Source organism: Chelonoidis abingdonii, chromosome 14, assembly GCF_003597395.2.
Source record: "Chelonoidis abingdonii isolate Lonesome George chromosome 14, CheloAbing_2.0, whole genome shotgun sequence".
Lineage (NCBI taxonomy): Eukaryota > Metazoa > Chordata > Testudines > Testudinidae > Chelonoidis > Chelonoidis abingdonii.
Window position 1 is genome coordinate 6,097,590 of NC_133782.1, and position 19,567 is coordinate 6,117,156.

At 44.6% G+C, this 19,567-nt stretch overlaps 1 protein-coding gene across 7 annotated transcripts in view; it reads left to right on the top strand.

Moving 5' to 3' along the window:
- KCNQ2 (potassium voltage-gated channel subfamily Q member 2) overlaps positions 1 to 19,567 on the top strand; it is a 111,722-nt gene that overhangs the window by 40,397 nt on the left and 51,758 nt on the right. For all 7 annotated transcript variants that reach the window (XM_032766322.1, XM_032766320.1, XM_075072212.1 and 4 more), the window contains exons 2-5: positions 7,583 to 7,673; positions 9,774 to 9,900; positions 13,372 to 13,547; positions 15,683 to 15,808. In XM_032766322.1, the coding sequence (XP_032622213.1) occupies positions 7,583 to 7,673; positions 9,774 to 9,900; positions 13,372 to 13,547; positions 15,683 to 15,808 (520 nt within the window). The remainder of the gene's footprint in view (positions 1 to 7,582; positions 7,674 to 9,773; positions 9,901 to 13,371; positions 13,548 to 15,682; positions 15,809 to 19,567) is intronic.

The following is a 19,567-nucleotide window of genomic DNA, read 5'->3' on the forward strand; positions in this document are numbered from 1 at the left end:
TGGGTTTGGCAGCTGTAGCAAAGGACAGCAGCAAATCCCTCCTGGGAGCAGGTCTCTCTCCACAGCGATGTCCTACCCTGGGCTCACCAGTGGCTGGAACATTTCATGTGTGGCTAAAGAGCATCTGCACGCCCCTACTGAATGGGGAAAGCGTAGTGCTGAGTGCGCCTTCCTTTGTCCCCCATTCTTCAATGGGGACTGATTCTTACACCGTTTGTGTTTGTAGCAGCAATGGCTGAACACCTCACACTGCTGTTCTGCCAGTATGGAGTGTGTTCGGTGGGGGTGATGGGTTTGATTGTCGATCCCACTGGGCCTGCTGGGCAGAACTGTAGCCAGCCTTCCCAGTGCAGCCGTGCAAGCCTGCTCCACAGCTCCGTTTAAGAAAGGGACCCGCTGGCTACGTTAGACCAATGCAGCTTGCTCAGTGGGGTGCGTGTCCTAAGCCTCATCTACACCTCAGCTTCTGCCCAAAATATGCTGAGCTGGAAGAGGAGAGAGAGATGGGAATTGGGCAGGAAACAGTGGGGGGCGGGGAGGAGCTCTCACATGGGTTCCCTAGACACCCAGTCAGAGCCTTCTACCCTCTCTCCGCTGTAGAAAGAGAGGGATGGCCTCAGTGCACAGCTGCCTACCCACCTGGGTTGATTCACTGTGGAGATGAATCCTGTGACTGGACCCCATCAACTTCCCATGAGCCTTGTATGTTACTGGCCAAGGACACTGCTTTCTTGGTGCATGGTGCCTGGAGTACTCCCCTCTGTGCTGTAGCCGTGGGTAGCCCAAGGGATGAGTCACAATGGTTAGTTAGGGTTAAAGAGACTACCCGGGAAGAGAGACACTGGGGCTGGCTCGTCCTCATACAGACACCCTGAGTTCTGCAGCCCAGGATTCTGGATAGTCTGGTGACATGCATGTCTGTAAGAAGCTCTCATCATCCTTTCTGATTTATTTGATTGGTTATCTGCATCTGCCTCCATCGCAGGGAGCCCATGCTTGGCTGTGCCCATTTGCCAGAGCTAGCAGCAAAGATAAGCGGAGTTCCTAGAAATATAAGGTGCGAGTTTGGTTCTTCCCCTTCTCCAGAGGCTGGTCCCTATGTCAACAGGATTATTTGATGTTTCCAGCGAATGGTTTTAGTTCTTTAGCTCACGTGGTGGAGTCTCATGCTTTTGGCACTAAAGGTTCTTGACTTAAACCCCACTCTCCACCCAAGCAGAGGTTGTGGTTAAACATGCCTTTGCTGCTCAGAGCACTAGGGGCAGAGGTTGGGGCCTCGTTCCTGATCTGCAGCACCATCCCCCAGCTGTGCTTAGTGACATGATGCTTTTGTGATGGGAACAGGCGCTAGGATGGGACCATCATTAATGTCACCGCATTAGGGACCACTGGTCTGGAGCCACTGTTTAGACAGGCCACTGGGGGCCATATGGAAAATGTACAAAAGCTCTCACCTGTAAGGATCGAACGGCTATTCAGTTACTCACCTCATTTGTGTGCTGACCTTGATGTCAGAAAAAGGATTCCATAGTGAACAAGCATATATTGGATCCTGTCTGAGTCTTCACAGTCACTGCACGACATCTGCGGGGGTAGGGCCTGTGTTCACGAAAATGCAGCATTATTGAGGTTTCCCTGGATGTCTGTCACCCTATGGGAGTGTCAAAGTATGATTCCCCACTCTGAACCTTAACGTCCAAAAGATGGGGTACCTGCATGAACCCCCCTAAGCTTAATTATTAGCTTAGAAATGATAGAGCTGCCACCATCCAAAAATATAGTGTTTTGGGGCACTTTCTGGCCCCCAAACCCTTCCCTGGGGATCCCAAGTCCCAAACTCCTTGGATCTCAAAACAAAGGGGAATAAACCATTCCCCTCCTTTCTTCCTCCCAGATCCTCCCTTCCCCGGGTTACACTGGGAGATCACTGTGATTCAACTCCTTGAATCTTAAAACAGAGAGGAAATCCACCTTCCCCCCTTCCTCACTCCGCCTCCCAGACACTCCCTGAGAGAGAGACAGTGATACTAACACAGAGAGAAATCAGGTTTTTCCTCCCCCCTTCTCTCCTTTCTCCCACCAATTCCCTGGTGAGTACAGACCCTCTCCCCTTGGGTCTTACACAAGATAACCAAAAAATCAATTAGGCTCTTAAAAGAAAAGCTGTTAATAAAAGAAAGAAAAAAGTAAAAATTGTCTCTGTAAAATCAAGATGGAAAATGTTACAGGGTCTTTCAGCTTGTAGACACTAGAGAGAGTCCTCCCCCAGCACAAGTACACGTTGCAGCAAACAGAGATATAATCCTTCCAGCAAAAATACACATTTGCAAATAAAGAAACCAATCAAAAGACTAAACCGCCTTTCTAACTGGTACTTACTAAATTGAACAGGAGAGGCTGTTTAAGAAAATTGGAGAGTCTGTATACATGTCTGGTCCCTCTCAGAACCCAGAGAGAACAAAGAAAAAAACCCAAAAAGCGCAAACAAAGGCTTCCCTCCACCGAGATTTGAAAGTATCTTGTCTCCTGATTGGTCCTCTGGTCAGGTGTTCCAGGTTTACTGAGCTAGTTAACCCTTTACAGGTAAAAGAGACATTAACCCTTAACCATCTGTTTATGACAGGGAGGCAGCAAGTTTTCATCGTATACCAGGATTCAACTAAATGCTGTAATTCCATCCCACCTGGACTTTTTGCTGTCATGTTTATGGCCAGGGCGAGGCTAGAGATCTGTGGTATCGACTGAGCTCAATGGAACAAAACACAGTTTATTTGTAGCAGAAGCGAACGCTAGCCCCTGAACAAACATAATCTTAGAAATAGTCAAAATTCAATTTGCAGTGGTGTCAAGCGGAGCCAGCGAGATGAATTATTGAATGTTTTTACAAAGTGCAGTCTTTTAGTTTATCTCGGAGCTGGCGTCCTTTAGTATATTTTAAATATATTGTTAGTAAATTAATTTCACCCATCTTGTTTGAGCCAGTTCTTGTTGCTGCTGACTGACTGATACGTGCTTGGTTTGTGATTTGATGCCAGATATCTTCTTAACAAGGCGTCCCCGGCTTCCGAATAGCCTGAGATTTCATTGTGTCCTCAGGCAATAGAGTCAGGATCATTCTCTTTCTGTCTTTTAATTGGTTTTAATGCATCTAGTGCTTGAAAAAACTACAAAACAGACAGGCTTGGAGACCGAAGTTCTGCCTTTATCCACGGATCCATGGGTGACAAGATTGCTGGCTTTTCTCTGCTGAGCGTGCTTGTGAGAATGCCAATCCTAAGAGTAGATTTTGGATTTGTAGGTGTTTTACCACTAGGGATTAGACAGAGACCACCTTGTTTTCCCTCGGCCACCAAGGAGCCACTGGATGGTAATATTACTTACTTGATAATACTTTTTGCTGCTGTGGGCTGGCTCTAAACTGGAGGCTGAGTGGTAAAATGCTCCTTATCTCAGTACCACTCATCTCAGAGAATCCAGATGGGGCAGGATTTTCAGAAGTGCTTAATTGCATTAAAAACACGAGTCCCAGTGAAAGCCAATGGGACGTCTGTCGACCTCAGGTAGTCACATGGCCCCCATCACCAGAGCCCCTCACTGTCTTTAATGTGGAATGCAGAGTGATGGGATTGCCCCCATTTTCCAAATGGGGACCTGAGGCACAGAAAGGCTAAGGGACTTAGTCAAGGTCACATAGGAAGTCTGTGGCAGAGCAGGGACTAAATCCCAGGTCTCTCAAGACATAGGCTAGTGCCCCAATCACTGGGCCATCCATGCGCTCTTAAATCATTTAGGTGCTTTTGAAAACCTCACCCATAATTTTCATGGAACACAACAGAGATGCTGGATGAAGCGGTGCACAGGGCTGGTCCACTGAGCCTCTGCACTGAGAGATCTGCACCCACATTCTGAACACGTTTAAAAAACAAATAGGCCAGGGAAGTCAATGAGGTTACCCCAGGGATGAGTTTACTGGGGTTCTTGTCCCTGCCTCTAGTGATTGGTGCTCCACTGTTCAGTTATGCACGGCCAGCGTTCTTTACTCAGGGGAGGCATAGGACTGGGTTAAACAGGCTGTGGCCTGGGTCAGGACTGAGAGTTTTGGACAGCACTGTGAAGGGAGCTAGTACAATGCCTGCTGGTAATATGCCTTGCTTAAAGCCAGTGCAGTCAGCGCCTCCCTTTCACAGTGCAAATGAAAACATAGCAGCCGTCTTCTCCAGCTAAGACGTCATCAGCTGTGATCCTCCATTTGGCCTATTAATCTTTGCGTTCTCCAGGAGGGATGACGAAGATCCTCCGTTCATTTGCAGCGCGTGTGAGATGGGGAGGAGGACTCATGAGACTGCTTTATTGACAGCACCATATCTGCAGCTTCTTAACCTCATCCCTTGAACATTCCACAAGCCCGCTAGATCTCACTGGCTAGGCTAATTGAGTATCAAAAGACCAAATCCAGATCTCATTGAAGTAAATGGGAGTTTTGCCCTGGGTTTTAGCATTTGGAGGCTTTGCCCAAAGTGCTATTTTTACACTTGTTAATTAATTAATCATGTTTATTGTGGTAGTGGCTAAGGGCCAACCAAGAATGACACCAAATTGTGTTGGGTACTGTACAAATACAGAGTAGTTGTTTTTAGTTTTTTGTAGATAAACCTAGATAGTCAGTTAATATTGTAAGGGAAAATGGTGTCTAGTAGTTACAGACTTGGATTTTGATGCAGGACTCCTGGGTGGTATTGCTAGTGATGTTGATATGTGACAAGCATACAAGTCAATGTTTCTCTAACTTTTGTACTGGTGACCCCTTTCACATAGTAAGCCTCTGAGTGTGACCCCCCTTATAAATTAAACACACTTTTTTATATATTTAACCCCATTATAAATACTGGATGCAAAGCAGAGTTTGGGGAGAAGGCTGACAGCTCGCGACCCCCTATGTAATAACCTTGTGACCCTCTGAAGGGTCCCAACCCCCTGTTTGAGAACTGCTAATATAACTCCTTTATGCCTCAGTTTACCCCACGAACACTGGCAATAACACTACCCTTCTCTCACACGGAGGATTAATTCATGAATGTTTGTAAAATGCATTAAGCTCTTTCAGAGAAAGGTGCTGTTGTCTACTGAGTCATATTCTTATTGACTATTCCTCACCATTTAAAAAAAACCCTCTTGACATTATTTTGAATGGTGTATTTTCACCCTAGTTTTTCACTTCTAGTCGCTATATAAAAAGGCACTGGGGTATCTTTTCTGATAAATTATTTTTATTGTCACCTTATCTTCCCCCCATTCAGCTTGTCTGTTTCTTCCACACGTTGAATCCACTTTGTCATTCAGAATGCGAGCTGGCCAAGGAAAGTCTAAAGGGTTGGACATATGGGAATTGGATTTTGGTGAAATTATCTCTTCAAAAGGCTGGTGGATATTTGTAATTTCTACATTAGTGCTGACTTGCCAACATGTATGGATCGTACAAAGCATGAGGTTGCCATTAAACGCCTTCAAATTATTAGTGGTTTGCTAATGTTTTAGCCTGAAAGTGGACTGTGTGTTTTGCCCCCATAGTCTCCCAGTTCCTTTGGCCTTTTAACTTTCCCATCCCTTTAGTTCCCCTGGGGGTTTGTGGGGCTGTATCAGTGGGGTTAATGAATTGTGACACCTCTCGGGTAAGGTTTCTCCATTAGCCTAGTACTTTTCTCCTCGCCCTCCTCCCCAAGACATGGCACCAAGCCTGCTGCCAGACAGCGAGATTAATTCTTCATTTTCACAGAGAGAAAGTTCACTCCCCAGGGAAAAGCCACAAACAGGACAGAGAGGTGTGCTAAAGTAAGATTCAGTGTTAAATATTCAGTGCGAGATGCAAGGTTTTAACCACATGGTTTCCTTTTAATGTTACTGGAAGGCTGTGAAGAAGGAGAGGCATCTGTTTGGGAAGAGAGGAAGGCTGGATCTTTTTCCACCATAGGAACACAGGAACTGCCATTTCATATCAGAGCAGTGAACATGGAATCCAATATTCAGCCTTAATAATAGTAGGTGCTCAGATACTATTAGCAGCAGAGAACCCTAAGACAGATAGATAGAATAGTCTGTCTCTGATGGTGGCCAAGACCAGATGTTTCAGAATCCAGAGTAATGGACCAAGTATAAGATAAATTTCCCTAGGACAAGTTCTTTGTGACTCTCATCAATTACTGATTTGCTTATGCTCTGATCCATGAGGATTCATATCTGTTATATTTTTTATCCTAATTTAAATGTATGCTTCCATTTTTCCATGTACAAATCGAATGTTTATTTGACTCTGTAAAGCTGCTGGCCTCGGTAATATCAAGTGGCAGTGAATTCCACAGGTTAAATTTGCGTCGCATTAATAATAATCTCTATCAATTTTAAATTTGTTGCAATTCAGTTTAATTGAATATCCTCTTCTGCTGGTGACCTGAGAAAGAGTAAATAGGAACACCTGATTTACCTTCTCTAGAGTGTTTATATCATATACCTTTATCATGTCATCCCTCATTAGCCTCCTCTCTAAACTAACCAGCCCTAATCTTTTTCAGTTACTGGAAATCTTTTCATGCCGTTTCTGCTGTACCTATTTTGGAATGGGTTGCCCAGACCTGAACACAATATTCTCGATGAGGGTGTATGATTGAATTATGTAATGGCATCATAATATTTTCAGTAGTATTTTGTGCATTCCAACATTTTTTGATTTTGGCAGCTGTTCAAACATGAGGGAAAAAGATTTGAATTCAGTTCAAAGGATAAGTGCAAATTTTGATTGTTCATTCTCCAGTCCCACCCAAACCTGTTCTCCCTAGACTGTAAATACTGACCTACTCCGGGATAGGTCTGCTCTCATTGAGGCTGGTGTGAATCTGGAGACGTTCACTTCAGTGGGATGAAACTGGGTCTTTTACTGGCATACCTGAGAACAGAATTGAATTTTAAGAGCCAAATTTTCCCTTCTGCAAAGGCCTATTTGCCTTAAAAAATTAATCAGAGGTTAATCCTAAACTGAAGTTCTCTTTGGAGAGCTAAAAACATGTGTCATGGCAGAGATTTTGAATTGATGTGTGAGTAATATAATTGAGAAATTGTGCAGGAGTACATAATTACTGTGGGAATATATATGGAAATATATTTGCCTGACATCTACAGTGGTGATGTGCACTCATTTCACAATTGCTTTCCATGCAATTGCTATCAAAACTTGCAACAATTTCGTTTGGTCAAGTAGAGTGAAGTAATTGGGAAATGACCCAGTGCATACACTTTTCTAATAGCTGTAGGATGAGAACTCTGATCGTATTTTGTGGAGCCACATTCTGCTCAGTTTGCACACTTGCAACAAACTATGGGATTTCATCAACGATTTACCCATTTTAGAATGTCTGGAGTGCACAGGTCAAATATTCCACTGACGATCTGTTAGAGACCACTTTTATAAAGGGGGACAGTGCTGTTAAAATAGCATTGCGTGGAATGTTTCAAAATGGCTCGATGAACTACTCAAAATTTACACTCTAAAGACTGGCATTATTTTTTCTCTCCTTTTCTTTGTGTCATCCAGTTTTCTCCTAGTTTTCTCCTGCCTGGTACTATCTGTCTTTTCAACCATCGATGAATATCAGGACAGCTCTGAAGGGGCTCTCTACATACTGGTAAGTTGGGAGTTGCAAACATAAGACAGAGCATGAGCAAGAAACAAACAATATTGGGCTTTTCAAACATGGCAAGCATTTGAGCTGCGGCGTTCAGGATGGATGGGGCAGAGGCCATGTCTGAGAACTGGCTGAGATGTCACTGGGGCATGGAGGGATTCAGCCTTTTAAGTGAGGGATAAGTATTTTCTCTCTCTGCAAACATTTGTCTGGATTTGACATGCTTTCCAATCCAAAGCCATGTAAATCTTTAAAAACAAGCATCTAAGAGTAATACCCCTTGGAAGGAATGGGGAGTGTTTGTATTAACCTGTAAAAATCCTGAAGATCCAGCAATAACCACTTTCTCATAAGGTGAAAGACAAATATGACTCCAAATCTAAGCTGGTGTATTAGCTCATGGTGCCACCTGGTTCATTTTGAATCATCTTTAATTTTTCTTGTCTCTGTTTCAGGTCTGGGTAACAATAGCACTGTATTTAGCCTGCACTCACAGGACCAAAATCAATTATTATTTTCACTGAGTGTAAATCTGAAGTTATCTGGATTTGCCCCAGTGTAAACAAGGAAAGAATGTGGCTCACAGTCTCAAGGATGACTTTAAAAACCGGAACTGGTGCATGTTCAATTTGTGTGTGTGTGTGTTTCTCTGCGATTGAAAAATCCTGCAGTATTGTGGGCCTGCATTGACAAGCTGGTTTGATGCCCATTTAAAAGTATGACCCTAAATGGCTAAGCTGACATTGTACCACAGCAGAATCAGCCTAGGTGGTAGCCTCTGTTCCCCATGCTATATAGTTTTGCTTTTATCTGAGCTGACATAAAGCCGAACGGTTTTACTTTTAAACAGTTTGGCATGCCTTACACTGACAATCTGGCTTCCGGTAACATGCTGAGTGATAGCTAACAGAATTCCTATTGGCACAGACACTTACTTCATAGGGCTCCCAGAATTCATCGCCTCTCCCTGTCTTTGCCTTTCCCTTCATCCACTCCCACTCTGCACATCAACCAGATACCAGAAGCTAGTGAAAGCTTAATGAGAGCCCTGTACGACTCAGTGTCAGCCACGTGAGGTGAACACCGTGAGTGAAGAAATCACAGAGAATGAAACATAGTGACAGCAAGCAGAGCTTTGCAGCATGGTGGGCTCATTCCCTCTGTATCTCTGTTTGTGGGGAGAAAAGCAACTATGTGTTGGTACAAACGGCAGGTCAATAGTGAAATGTCTCAGCTGGCGAGGCAGAAGGCTGTTGGAACAGGGTAGGAACTCAGTCGAGACTGGTGTGGATTTTTAGGTAGTTTGGGTTAACCCATTAGAGTTCAGAAACCAATATAAATGTATTTAAACACAGAAGAACACAGGCCCAGACTTTCCAAGGGGCTTAGGACCAGACTTTCAATTGCTCAGCACTGACTGCTGGGCTAGATTTTCAGAAGATCTCAGCTCCCACTTAGACACCGAACTAAGGACATAAGGTGCTCACCTTCCAGCTGCTCCTGTTGTGACCCTTGTCCCCAGATTTTTCAGAATTGCTCATTGCCCAATGGATTGGGCTCTTTTAAGAATCCAGCTCATAATTCTCTTTTCCCCACCACCTCTCCCAAGTCCTGAAGTCCATCGATAGGAACAAAAATAGGAAACCATCAGTTCTGTGACAGAGCTAAACTTTTGTCTCTCTACAGAGCTAAAACTGTCTTGACAAGGGTAAGATCAATGTTGTAATAAGGGAGAAGGTTTCAAAATAGAGATGGACCTAAACCACAGGAACCTGTGCTAAATAACAATCCCTTCTCCCAAATTCTGGATGATTTGAAAGCTGAATCTGGATCTTGACCTGACTCTAGCAATTAGCCTCTATCTTTATCGTGCATCACAATCTCATCTCTTTGGAACTCTTAGAACTCAAGAGCCAGATCCCAGTTTTGTGGCTTGATTCCATTTTTTGGTCAGAGTCACAATTCTCCTCTGAAAGGACTTTAACAGTGAGGAGCAAAATGAGCTTTATTAGTAGACACTGTTTCAGCCCTCTGCATTGATCTGCCACACTTTCTTCCCAGCGCCGCCTTCTTGGACTAATTGCGTTGTCTCCCCTGCAGGAAATAGTCACCATCGTGGTGTTTGGTGTGGAATATTTTGTGAGAATCTGGGCTGCCGGTTGCTGCTGTCGATACCGGGGCTGGAGGGGAAGGTTAAAATTTGCCCGCAAACCGTTCTGCATCATTGGTAAGAACTGCAGCCCAGCAGCTACTGCTGAGAGTGCACGACGAATGGGATAAGGGCCTTGTGGGTCATGCTCAGGATGACTGCTGAATTTGCTGTACTTTGGGAGAACATATAAATGTTATCAGAACAGGCAACTGGCTTTTCAGCCAGGCATGTGAGCTCTGCCAGTCCCGTCCCAGGGTCAAGGGGAACTGTCTGGTTTGCTTCTTGGGCCCAAGACCTCCCTGGGAGGAATGCATACTATTAGTATACAGAACCTCCAGGGAGCTGGAGGACAGTGAGTCCACCATGGAGTATTTGTGCTTATTGTATGTCGGGGCCTGATTCTGAGCTAATGTATTCTCATGCTTGGAGCAGAGATGGAAGAGGGGGCAAAGATGATTGCAACCCACTTTTGAGTTCTTTGTGTTCTGGACCTGTGCAGGGCCCTGCCCAGTCCTGGATAAAGTTAGAGCAGCCTCAGAATGGCATAAAGTGCACTTTGATGTGACTGCTGCTCCCATGCCCAGATAAAGCGGGGAAGAGTTGAGTGCAAGGCCAATCACCCAGCCTCATAAAAAACAAAGAAACAAACAAACCAAGCCCAAACTCCATGGTTATAGAAACAAACCCAGGCTGCCATTCCAGTAACGGTGGCTGCTCAGCAGAGAATGCTGCTGACCCCTCATGTCCTCTGTAGTAAGATGCTATACAGGATGAAAGAGGCAGTAGATGCAAAGCTAAGGAAGAGGAGGCTGGATTCAGGCCGAAATGATCCTGGGTAGATGAGATATTCACACTAAGGGCCATCATAGAGCAACGCTTGGAACGTATTATCAATGCCATTGACTGTCAAAAGGCATTACCAGCCTACATAGGCAGACGTTGTGCAATATTCTTCAGTCTTACTGAATTCTAGCTGAAGTCATCAACATCATCAATGCAAAGCACACTGGAAGGGTGGACGACCAGATAACAGTGGTTCAGTGTGGACGCTGGTGTGAAATAGGGCTGCCTTCAATCTCCGCTGTTGTTTGGCATTGTCTTGAATTAGATAATCAAGAACTGTATTAGCAGCACAAACACTGACATAGCATGGGTAGATGGCAAACACCTAGAAGATCTTGGCTTTGCTGTTGATGTCACACGCTTGAGCAATACCCCCCAAAAGCTACAGAGATAGAATCCTTAGCAAAAGCAGCAGGCCAAGCAGGGCTCAGAATCAGTTAAACCAAAACAAGTATCTTTGAAACCCAGACGTCAAGCAGTAACATCGTATCAGAGGGCAAAAAGATCCAGGAAGGAAAACAGCTCAGTTAGCTGAGCAGCACCATACTAGCTAATGGAAACCTCAAGAAAGAAGTGATATCAAGGATAAGAGAGGCATCCGCAGCATTCATGTAACTGAGCAGTGTATACAAATCAAAGCTAGACAGCACCAAAACAAAAGGTAGGATTTTCCACTTGAACGTAAGCTCAGAGCCAACATATGGCCATGAGAGCTGAAGATTTATTAAAATGTTAGCTAGAAACCTAGATCCCTTTGAAAACAAGTGCCTAGGAAAGATTCAGGGCATAGGCTGCAGAGACTTCACCATCCACCAAGAGATCCGAGAACTCACCAACCTGCAGCTAGTCTCCACTAGATTTGGAAGGAAGCATTGGCCATATCTGGGGCATGTACTCTGGGTGCACAGACTTCTCCATAAAGTTGTCAAGTGAAAACCAACTGGTGTGAGGAAACAGGGATCCGGAGAGAAATCTTAGCAGGGAGGGCAGAACATCTGAGCTCAATACCCTGGAGCAGGTAGAAGCAGCAGCTAATGACAGAGGGGGATGGGAGAGATTGGTTTCTTCCCTCTGTGCCAACATGAGCGTGAGAAAGATACAATAATATAAGTGTAGTTCAGAATCAGGCCCTTTGTGTCTCCTCTGAGAGGAGAAGTAGTCTAACCGTTAGAACACGGGCATGGGAGCTAAGGTCTGGGGTTCTGTATCTGTCTCTGCCATTGGTTCACTAGCAGGTCACTCTGCATCTCCATTTGCCTTTCCATAAGACTGATATTACAGTAATTGTCTGCCTCACAAGGGAGTTGTAAACCTTAATTAATTATTGGCTGTAAAGTTCTTTGGGATCCTGTGGTGGAAGGGGCTGTCGCAGTGCAAAGCAGTTATTTTGAACAGGGTGAGGAGGGGTCAGAGGTGGGCAGGGAGAGAAGGGATGCATTTGTTGTCAGTGCTTTCTAGAGATGGGCTCAAGCTACTGCATTTGGATTTGGACCCCGATTTGACCATCACAGAACTGGGGATGTTTGTATCCAGGGTTTTGGTTTAGCCCATTATAAAACCAGGGGCATCTACATAATTCATGTGGCGATCTGAATGATGGTTGTCAGAGCCCTGAAAGCCCTGGGGTATTGAGACCTCGGCTTTTGCTTTGGGCAAAGGTGGATGCTTATAGTACTATCCCGCCCACCCACCTTTCCTCCATCAGTGGCAGAAATAGGCCTTCCTAAAACACAGCCCTTTAGCTTTGCCTGAATGCGACGGGCAGTGGGAACTCCCATGTCAAGGTGGACCTTAGAAACAGCAGTACACTGCTCTGCCTGGCTAAAGAAGGTCGTGCACCTCTGCTGATGCACTTAGGAGAGGCTTATTCCAGGCTAGAAATGCTGCATTGTGCATCAAGCCAGAACTCAGTCTTTGGAGTCTTGGCAACCTTTCTCCCGGTGGAGGAGGTATGAGGAGAAGAGGAATGTGAATTTCATTAAACCATGCAGTGAATCACACAGCGTGGGTTAATATTAGTTGTACGTGGCCATGTACCTCCTCCATAAGATGTGACAGACACATCACTCATTTTTATAACAGACAAACACGCGCACTTACCCCATTCTCAGTGGGCTTACTAGCGGTTTATACCTGTCGAAATCTTTGAGGTGGCATGTTATCTTTTCTCCAGCTCTGCAGAGTTAGGAGTTCAGATACCATGGAGGTGGGTGCAGTGTAATGCCCTGAATACCTGGACAGGAAAGACATGGAAGAGACAGAGGTGTTCAGGAGGCCAGCTGGGGGATGTGGCTGCATAACACTGAACAGTGAATTAGGGTTTCTGAGTCTTGGGGGCCTGTGTGGATAAAAGATGCTATTGTAGGTTTTAGCCTGAGGAAGAATCATCCATCACTAATCTGGCATGGTCAGTCAATAGCAGAGTCAGCCCCAACCCTGGCTGATGGCACCGAAACTGTTTTATTTCTTTCCACCAAACTGACTCCAGCTAATAAGGGGAGGTGAGAACAGGAGTGATGTGTGAGGGGTCCTTTCTGGACCAAAGGTGAGGGGCTCACCCTCGAGTAGTGCCAGCCTGACATCTCATTACCCACAGAGGTAGGAACGATGGAGGAGTCAGTCTGTAAAAGTCCGTCCGGGAGAGTTGATGGTTCGTGTGTGAGGGCCATGAAATCCTTCCTCTTATGCCCTGCTTCCTTGCAGACATCATGGTGCTGATTGCCTCCATTGCCGTTCTGGCAGCGGGATCCCAAGGGAATGTCTTTGCCACCTCTGCTCTCAGGAGTTTGCGGTTCCTGCAGATATTGCGCATGATACGAATGGACCGTAGAGGTGGCACCTGGAAGCTGCTGGGGTCTGTGGTCTATGCCCACAGCAAGGTGAGTGAGACTTGGACAACCGGACCAATCAGCTCGTTACTCATTTTTCCCCACAATGAACACTACTTTGGTTCCCCCCGCCCCAATATTTTGATGCCTGTGTGATTATCGTTTGTGGGAGGTACCTTGAAGGTGGCTGCAGTGGCTATTTTCAGAAGCAATGTGGGTTAGTAATTAGCCTGCACAAACCCACGGCCATGAAGGAGCTGGGTGGCTGGTTAAACTGCATCTGGCAGCAGCCAATATATATGTGATTAAATGAGGATGATGTTGTTGCAAATGCTTTATATAAAGGATGTATTTCAAAGAGGCTGCATGTCTGATAATTTACCCCTTGGGGTCATCCATTTGCAGATACCACCATCTTGACCATGTTCTCCTCCTAATCATTAATGAATGTTTTAACTAGTCTAGGCCCAGAATTGATCTCTGGTGGATTCAATATTCACCTTTCAGCAGCTTGAGGAACATTCATTCACAACAATATTTTGTTTCCTATCACTTAATCTATGACAATATTTTGTCCCTTATCTTGAGGTTTATTTGTTTTCCTTAAAAGCCTTCACAAATTTATCAAAATCTTAGTAAAAAATCCCAGAAAACTACCATCTACCAGCTTCCCTTCATCTGCTCTTGTATTAGCTTTGTATTAGCTCTTATATTAGCTTTAAAGATGCAGAATTTACCTCTGCCATATTTTCCTATGTAGTTAATGCGACCTTTCTTCTGCAGTTTGCTGAAATGTGGATGTAGTGGGTCTCAACAAAGGACTCTTAAGGAATAATTTTGTGGTTCTGAGGTTGGGGAAATGGGAAAGCATGAATCATCCTATTGTATCTGCAGTTTAATGTGATGAAGAGATACCTCAATATTTGATTTAGCAACTTTGGTTATTGAAACCTTTTCCTTAAGTGTGGATCAAGTATATTATCATTCTGACATTGTATGACTTTAGCGGAAAAATAAGAGAGGAAATTTAGGTGGTATCCTCTGATTCTGCACCATTAGATGCTTTGTCATTCAGGTGAAATATTAAACCTAGAGCGGTGCAAAGTGTTTCCAAGGAAACCAGATACAATATAATACCTAGCAGTTTCCTGATATGTTACAAACTTCATCCAGGTTCCATTAGAAGATTTAAAGCCAATCTGGGTTCTTTTATGGTGAATGAGGCTTGATGTTTCCCAGTGCATTTGCTTCACTTGGGTGTGAACCTTTACACAAAACTCCAGGGTTACCAATCCCACCCAAATCCAAACCAAAGAAAACGTGCACACAAAGCTAGGTGAACTCAAGCCAAGACCATGCAAATGTAAATTGCCGTTGTTTATACAGCTTTCCTTAGACCAAGCTCTCTTGTGTCAAACCCTGAGGGTTATCCAAGTAGTGGTGGTTTTCCTAAACAAGTAGGAAATAATGAAAGTTCCAATAAGCTTATGTGGCTACTGCTGCTCAGCTTTAAATGTCTGCTCCAGCAGCCTAGCAGCCATGATCTTACCAATTCAGTATATAATTCACTATTATAAAGTTTCTAGCAAAGGTAAGCCCTGACTAAAATCCTGGGATCCAAACACCCCTGAAATTTGGAGTTAAGATCCGGATTCATATTCACACTTCGTAGGTGGTCTCCATCATGAGACTGATGTGCTTAGACCACTGGACTGGGACCCAGGAGATCTAGGTTCAGTTCTCATCTCTAACGCAGACTCTCCATGTGACCTTAGGCCAGTCTCTGGCCCGGATCCTCAAAGATACTGAAAGTCAGTTGGAGTTAGGCACCTAAATACCTTTGGGATTTGTCTCAGTTCCTCATCTTTAAAATGGGGATAATAATAGTTCCTGTCTCCTACCTTGTCTTATCTATTCAGCTGGTCAGTGCTTCAGGGCTGGGACTGTCTCTACCTTTTGCGTATAGACTGCTTCTAGCACAATGGGGCCCTGCCCATTTCGAGTGTCTGAACACTACTATAATACTGCTTCTACTAATAGCCTTGAATCCAAACCCAGAGCTGAACACTCACAAACTTTCAGAAAGTTGAGATTTGAACCCCAGCTCTGCATTCGGGGATACCCCGAGTATGAAATGCATCATATGAAAACACATTATTCTGTTCTGTTCTTTAACTATCTTACAGGAGCTGATTACTGCCTGGTATATTGGCTTCCTGTGCCTCATTCTGGCCTCTTTCCTGGTGTACTTGGCCGAGAAAGGAGAAAATGAGCACTTTGATACATACGCAGATGCGCTCTGGTGGGGCCTGGTGAGTAATTTCCACAAGACAGCAGCTGCCGGCTATTAAAATGAAATGGCCATTAACCCTCCCATCCTCTATCACTTATGTGAGGAGTTGTCTGATATGTGTTTAGCTAGCATTATTATTAAATGGTTTTTGGCTACTCAGCTAAGTAGTTTTCACAAACATTCTCCTCAGAGTATGCTATACTATTTCATTCCTTGAGTTAGCCAGATCATGGACAGCTACAGGAGAGACACCCTCTGCTTCCAGAACTAGGGAAGGACAGTCTGACCATTGCAACTTTGGCACCAGCTGGCCAAAAAGTGACTATTTTAATGAGCTTCTGAAGGGAGCTATGTTCAGCTATGCAGGCGGGAGGTTAACCATGGTAAAATGAAGCTTGGGCTATAGGAAGTGCCACTCAGCGGCTACCTCCATGGGAGCACCTCAGAGATGTCACCATGTAGGTGTGTGTCTGGAGAGAGCTGGGTTGATCTTGGACAATCAGTCATGTAGGTTCAAGGAAGCTTAGCACCATGAGCAAGGGAGTGGAAAGAAAAGGAGGAAACATGAGCAAAATCAGGAAAGGAGAAGAAGATTCAGACTCTAAACAATGTTCGATTATACTTGAAAATCTGGGAGTGGAATGGAAATCAATTCAGACTTGCCCTATGCCAGTCTTGCGCCACTGGGATATGAAACTACCAGCATTGTCTAGTGGCTTGAGCTGAGCAGAGAGCCAGGAACTCCTGCCTTCCAATCTAAGCTCTGCTACAGCACTCCATGTGGCCTTGGGCAAGTCTCTTAACTTCTCTGTACCTCAGCTTTCCCACCTGTAAAATAGGAATAATGATGCTCCCCTACTTCACAGAGGGATGACCAGGATTAGTTAACTAATTCTCCTCTTACCTTAGGGCAACAGAGAGGAGAATTTGACTCATTTTTTGTAAAGTGCTTTGAACACTTCAAGCTGCCTAGAGGTGCTAAGTATTACTACCCACGTTTCTTCTGTGTTTGTGGCCACAAGGGGTTTGTCATCCTTTCTCGGTATCCTCTCTCAATTAATTTTCCTCACTTATAAGGGTCCCTTATGCCTCAGGCAATTCCCATACAACTGGGGTTATTCTTTAGGAAGCCTTGTTGGGATGTGATCTGCCTTCCAGCTTTGGTCTTCTGCAGTGAGAGCAGTTCAGCAAAACCTAATTAATTCATGCTAATGACTGGGGGAGTCAGCTTGGTGATGGAATTTGGCCAATGGAAAGATTCCCATTGGCTCCAGTGGGCTTTGGAGTAGACTCCGCAACAAACAATGTGGACCAAAGTGAGCTCAGCGCTTATGCAGGCACGTAGGATGGAGGAGGAGTTCACTGGCCTTCCTGCTTAAGCCTCATTACAAGTTGGACCCAACCCTAGTCTTTAAGTGCTGGGAGTTCAAGAGCTGTCGGAGGCAAGTTCTGCTGTTGTTAGTCCACTGGCGTTCAAAAAGTGCTGGAAACTGACCATAGACAAAGAATGGGATTTTCAAAGGTACCTTAGGGCAGGGCTGCACTTACGGTGGTGTGGAGCATACAGATCCTGCATGCCCAACTAGCCTGGGTATAAATAGCCGTGTAGATGGTGAGGCACTTCTTAGGTGAGTCGAGTGCCCTATGTGTCTGAACCCTTGGTTATGTACCCGACATGGCTCTCTGCAGGCCTAGGCAGTGCCCACTCATCTAAACTGCTATTTTTTAGCATTATAGCATCCTGCTGGCTCCTGGCTCCTTTCCCCACCTCAGTGAAAGACTCTGGAAGCAGAGAAAGGCTCCCCTCTGCTGGAGCCTTTCACTGCTGCGTGTTGCAACACACCACAGACAGTGGGGACCCATCCTGCTTTTCACTGCAGCGCATAGGCGCTGGATCTAGGAGTGCTGGGGGCACTGCCTCACCCCCTGGCTTGAAGTGGTATCCATCATATCCAGGGTCTACAGTTTGGTTCAGTGGTTCTCAGCACCCTCACGATACAAATTGTTCCAGCATCCATGCTGCAGCATGTAGCCACATGTACCCTGCAGGTGCAGACAAGGTCTGCGTAACTTAGCAACACAAGTCCCACTGGGCTTCAGCATTTTGGAGAATCTCACCCAAGCTCCAGCCCTGAATAGTTGACTGCCGAAGACAAAAGGCTTCTTCCAAAGGGCTGGTGGGAAGGGATCAAGCACACAATCAACCAAAATATTTACTTAGCAAGCACTAAATAGCCTCAGTCCTTTTATGTGCTTCAGCGAAGTCAGTGTTAGTTGGCGAACATCTCCTAGGCTTCCTGGAGGAAATGCTCCTCGTTCCAGTCTTTTCAAAGGAGTCCGGGCCATGGCTTTTCAGGTTGGTACAGCACTTGCACTCTGTGGGGTCACTGGGAATACCAGAGGCACAATGCTTCCAGGACCTCCCACTGGGATAGTACAACTCCATGGACTTAGTTGCACCAGAACAGTTGAGCCATATCTAACAGAGATACTGAATTACTAAATGCATTTTGATCATGTATTTTGACAAGTGCTATTTACTTTAATTATTCATAATAATACATCATAATGTGCTGTTAAAAGCACTGGAGCATATTTTGTAAAAAAGTAATGCGGTCTTAGTAATAGAATGCTTTCAGTCATGAAGTCGCTCTGTTATTAAATCTTTGAAGACAAGTGCAGAGAGGACACTGCTGTTGTTTAGTTTTTCTTTGTGTGTGTGAGTGTGTGAATTATTGGATTAGCAGATTAACAAAGGGAGAATTAATGAGGTTCTAATTTACTTTGTCTATTGTTCTGCTCCAACCCTTCTGGGAGCCAGTCTTGGCTTCAAGACAAAGCTTGTTAAAACCTACAGATGAGCCCCGAACCAAAATCTGAGATCTTAACAGCTCCAAGCTTTGGGAGGAATCAGATGATTCAACAATGGGAAGACTGTTGTTAGTAAATTGCTCATCAAGGTTTTCAAGCACATTGGTTACAGTTAGGAAAACAAAGCATGGTTTGAAGGTAACTAGAAAACAATGAGAAAAATTCAAAGCCAAGTTTACTGCCCTTCCTTCCTCTCCAAGACAACTAGATTTGGAGTTATCCTTTTTATCTGTCAAACAGAGCTGCTCAAAAATGGGGAAAATATTGAAAACACTTCATTGATATTTTTCATGTAGGTTTTTTTTCACTGATATTCAAAATTGCAATGAAAATTTCCATTGAAAATTTGGAACAGTTATACTATCAAATAACTGCTCATACAGCTTCTGGTATTCCTCTGAGAGCCTTATTGAGCTGTCACTCCCAGTCTTGCTTCAATATTTCACTTTGTGTGAGGTCTAAATAAAGATGTAACTCCCTGATTGCTGGAAGTCAGGGAGCAGATGGCCACAGCGGGTTTGAAATCCAGGGGTGATCTGCTAGCCTCATAGAAATCAATGGGAGTTTTGTCATTGATGTCAGTGGGTCAGGATTTCACCAAAGTTCCAAATTTTGCAAATTAGACCTGTCTCTGGGTAAGAACAAATCTGACCTTCCACTGTTCTGGTCACTGACCGTGGTCCTGAAATACTGATCAGTGGCCCTGGAACTGTTGGTGAATGGTGCAGGGCAGAAGAACTACCTAAGACGAGTTTGTATCTAAGTTCAATCCTTCCTTACAGGATTGTATTTGTTTTTATGTCTGTAGCAACACTCTCTTTAATGGAGGAGTGATTGATCCCATATTCCTTAGATTGTGAGCTCTTCAGGGCAGGGGTTGTCTCTTTGTTATAGATTTATACAGTGG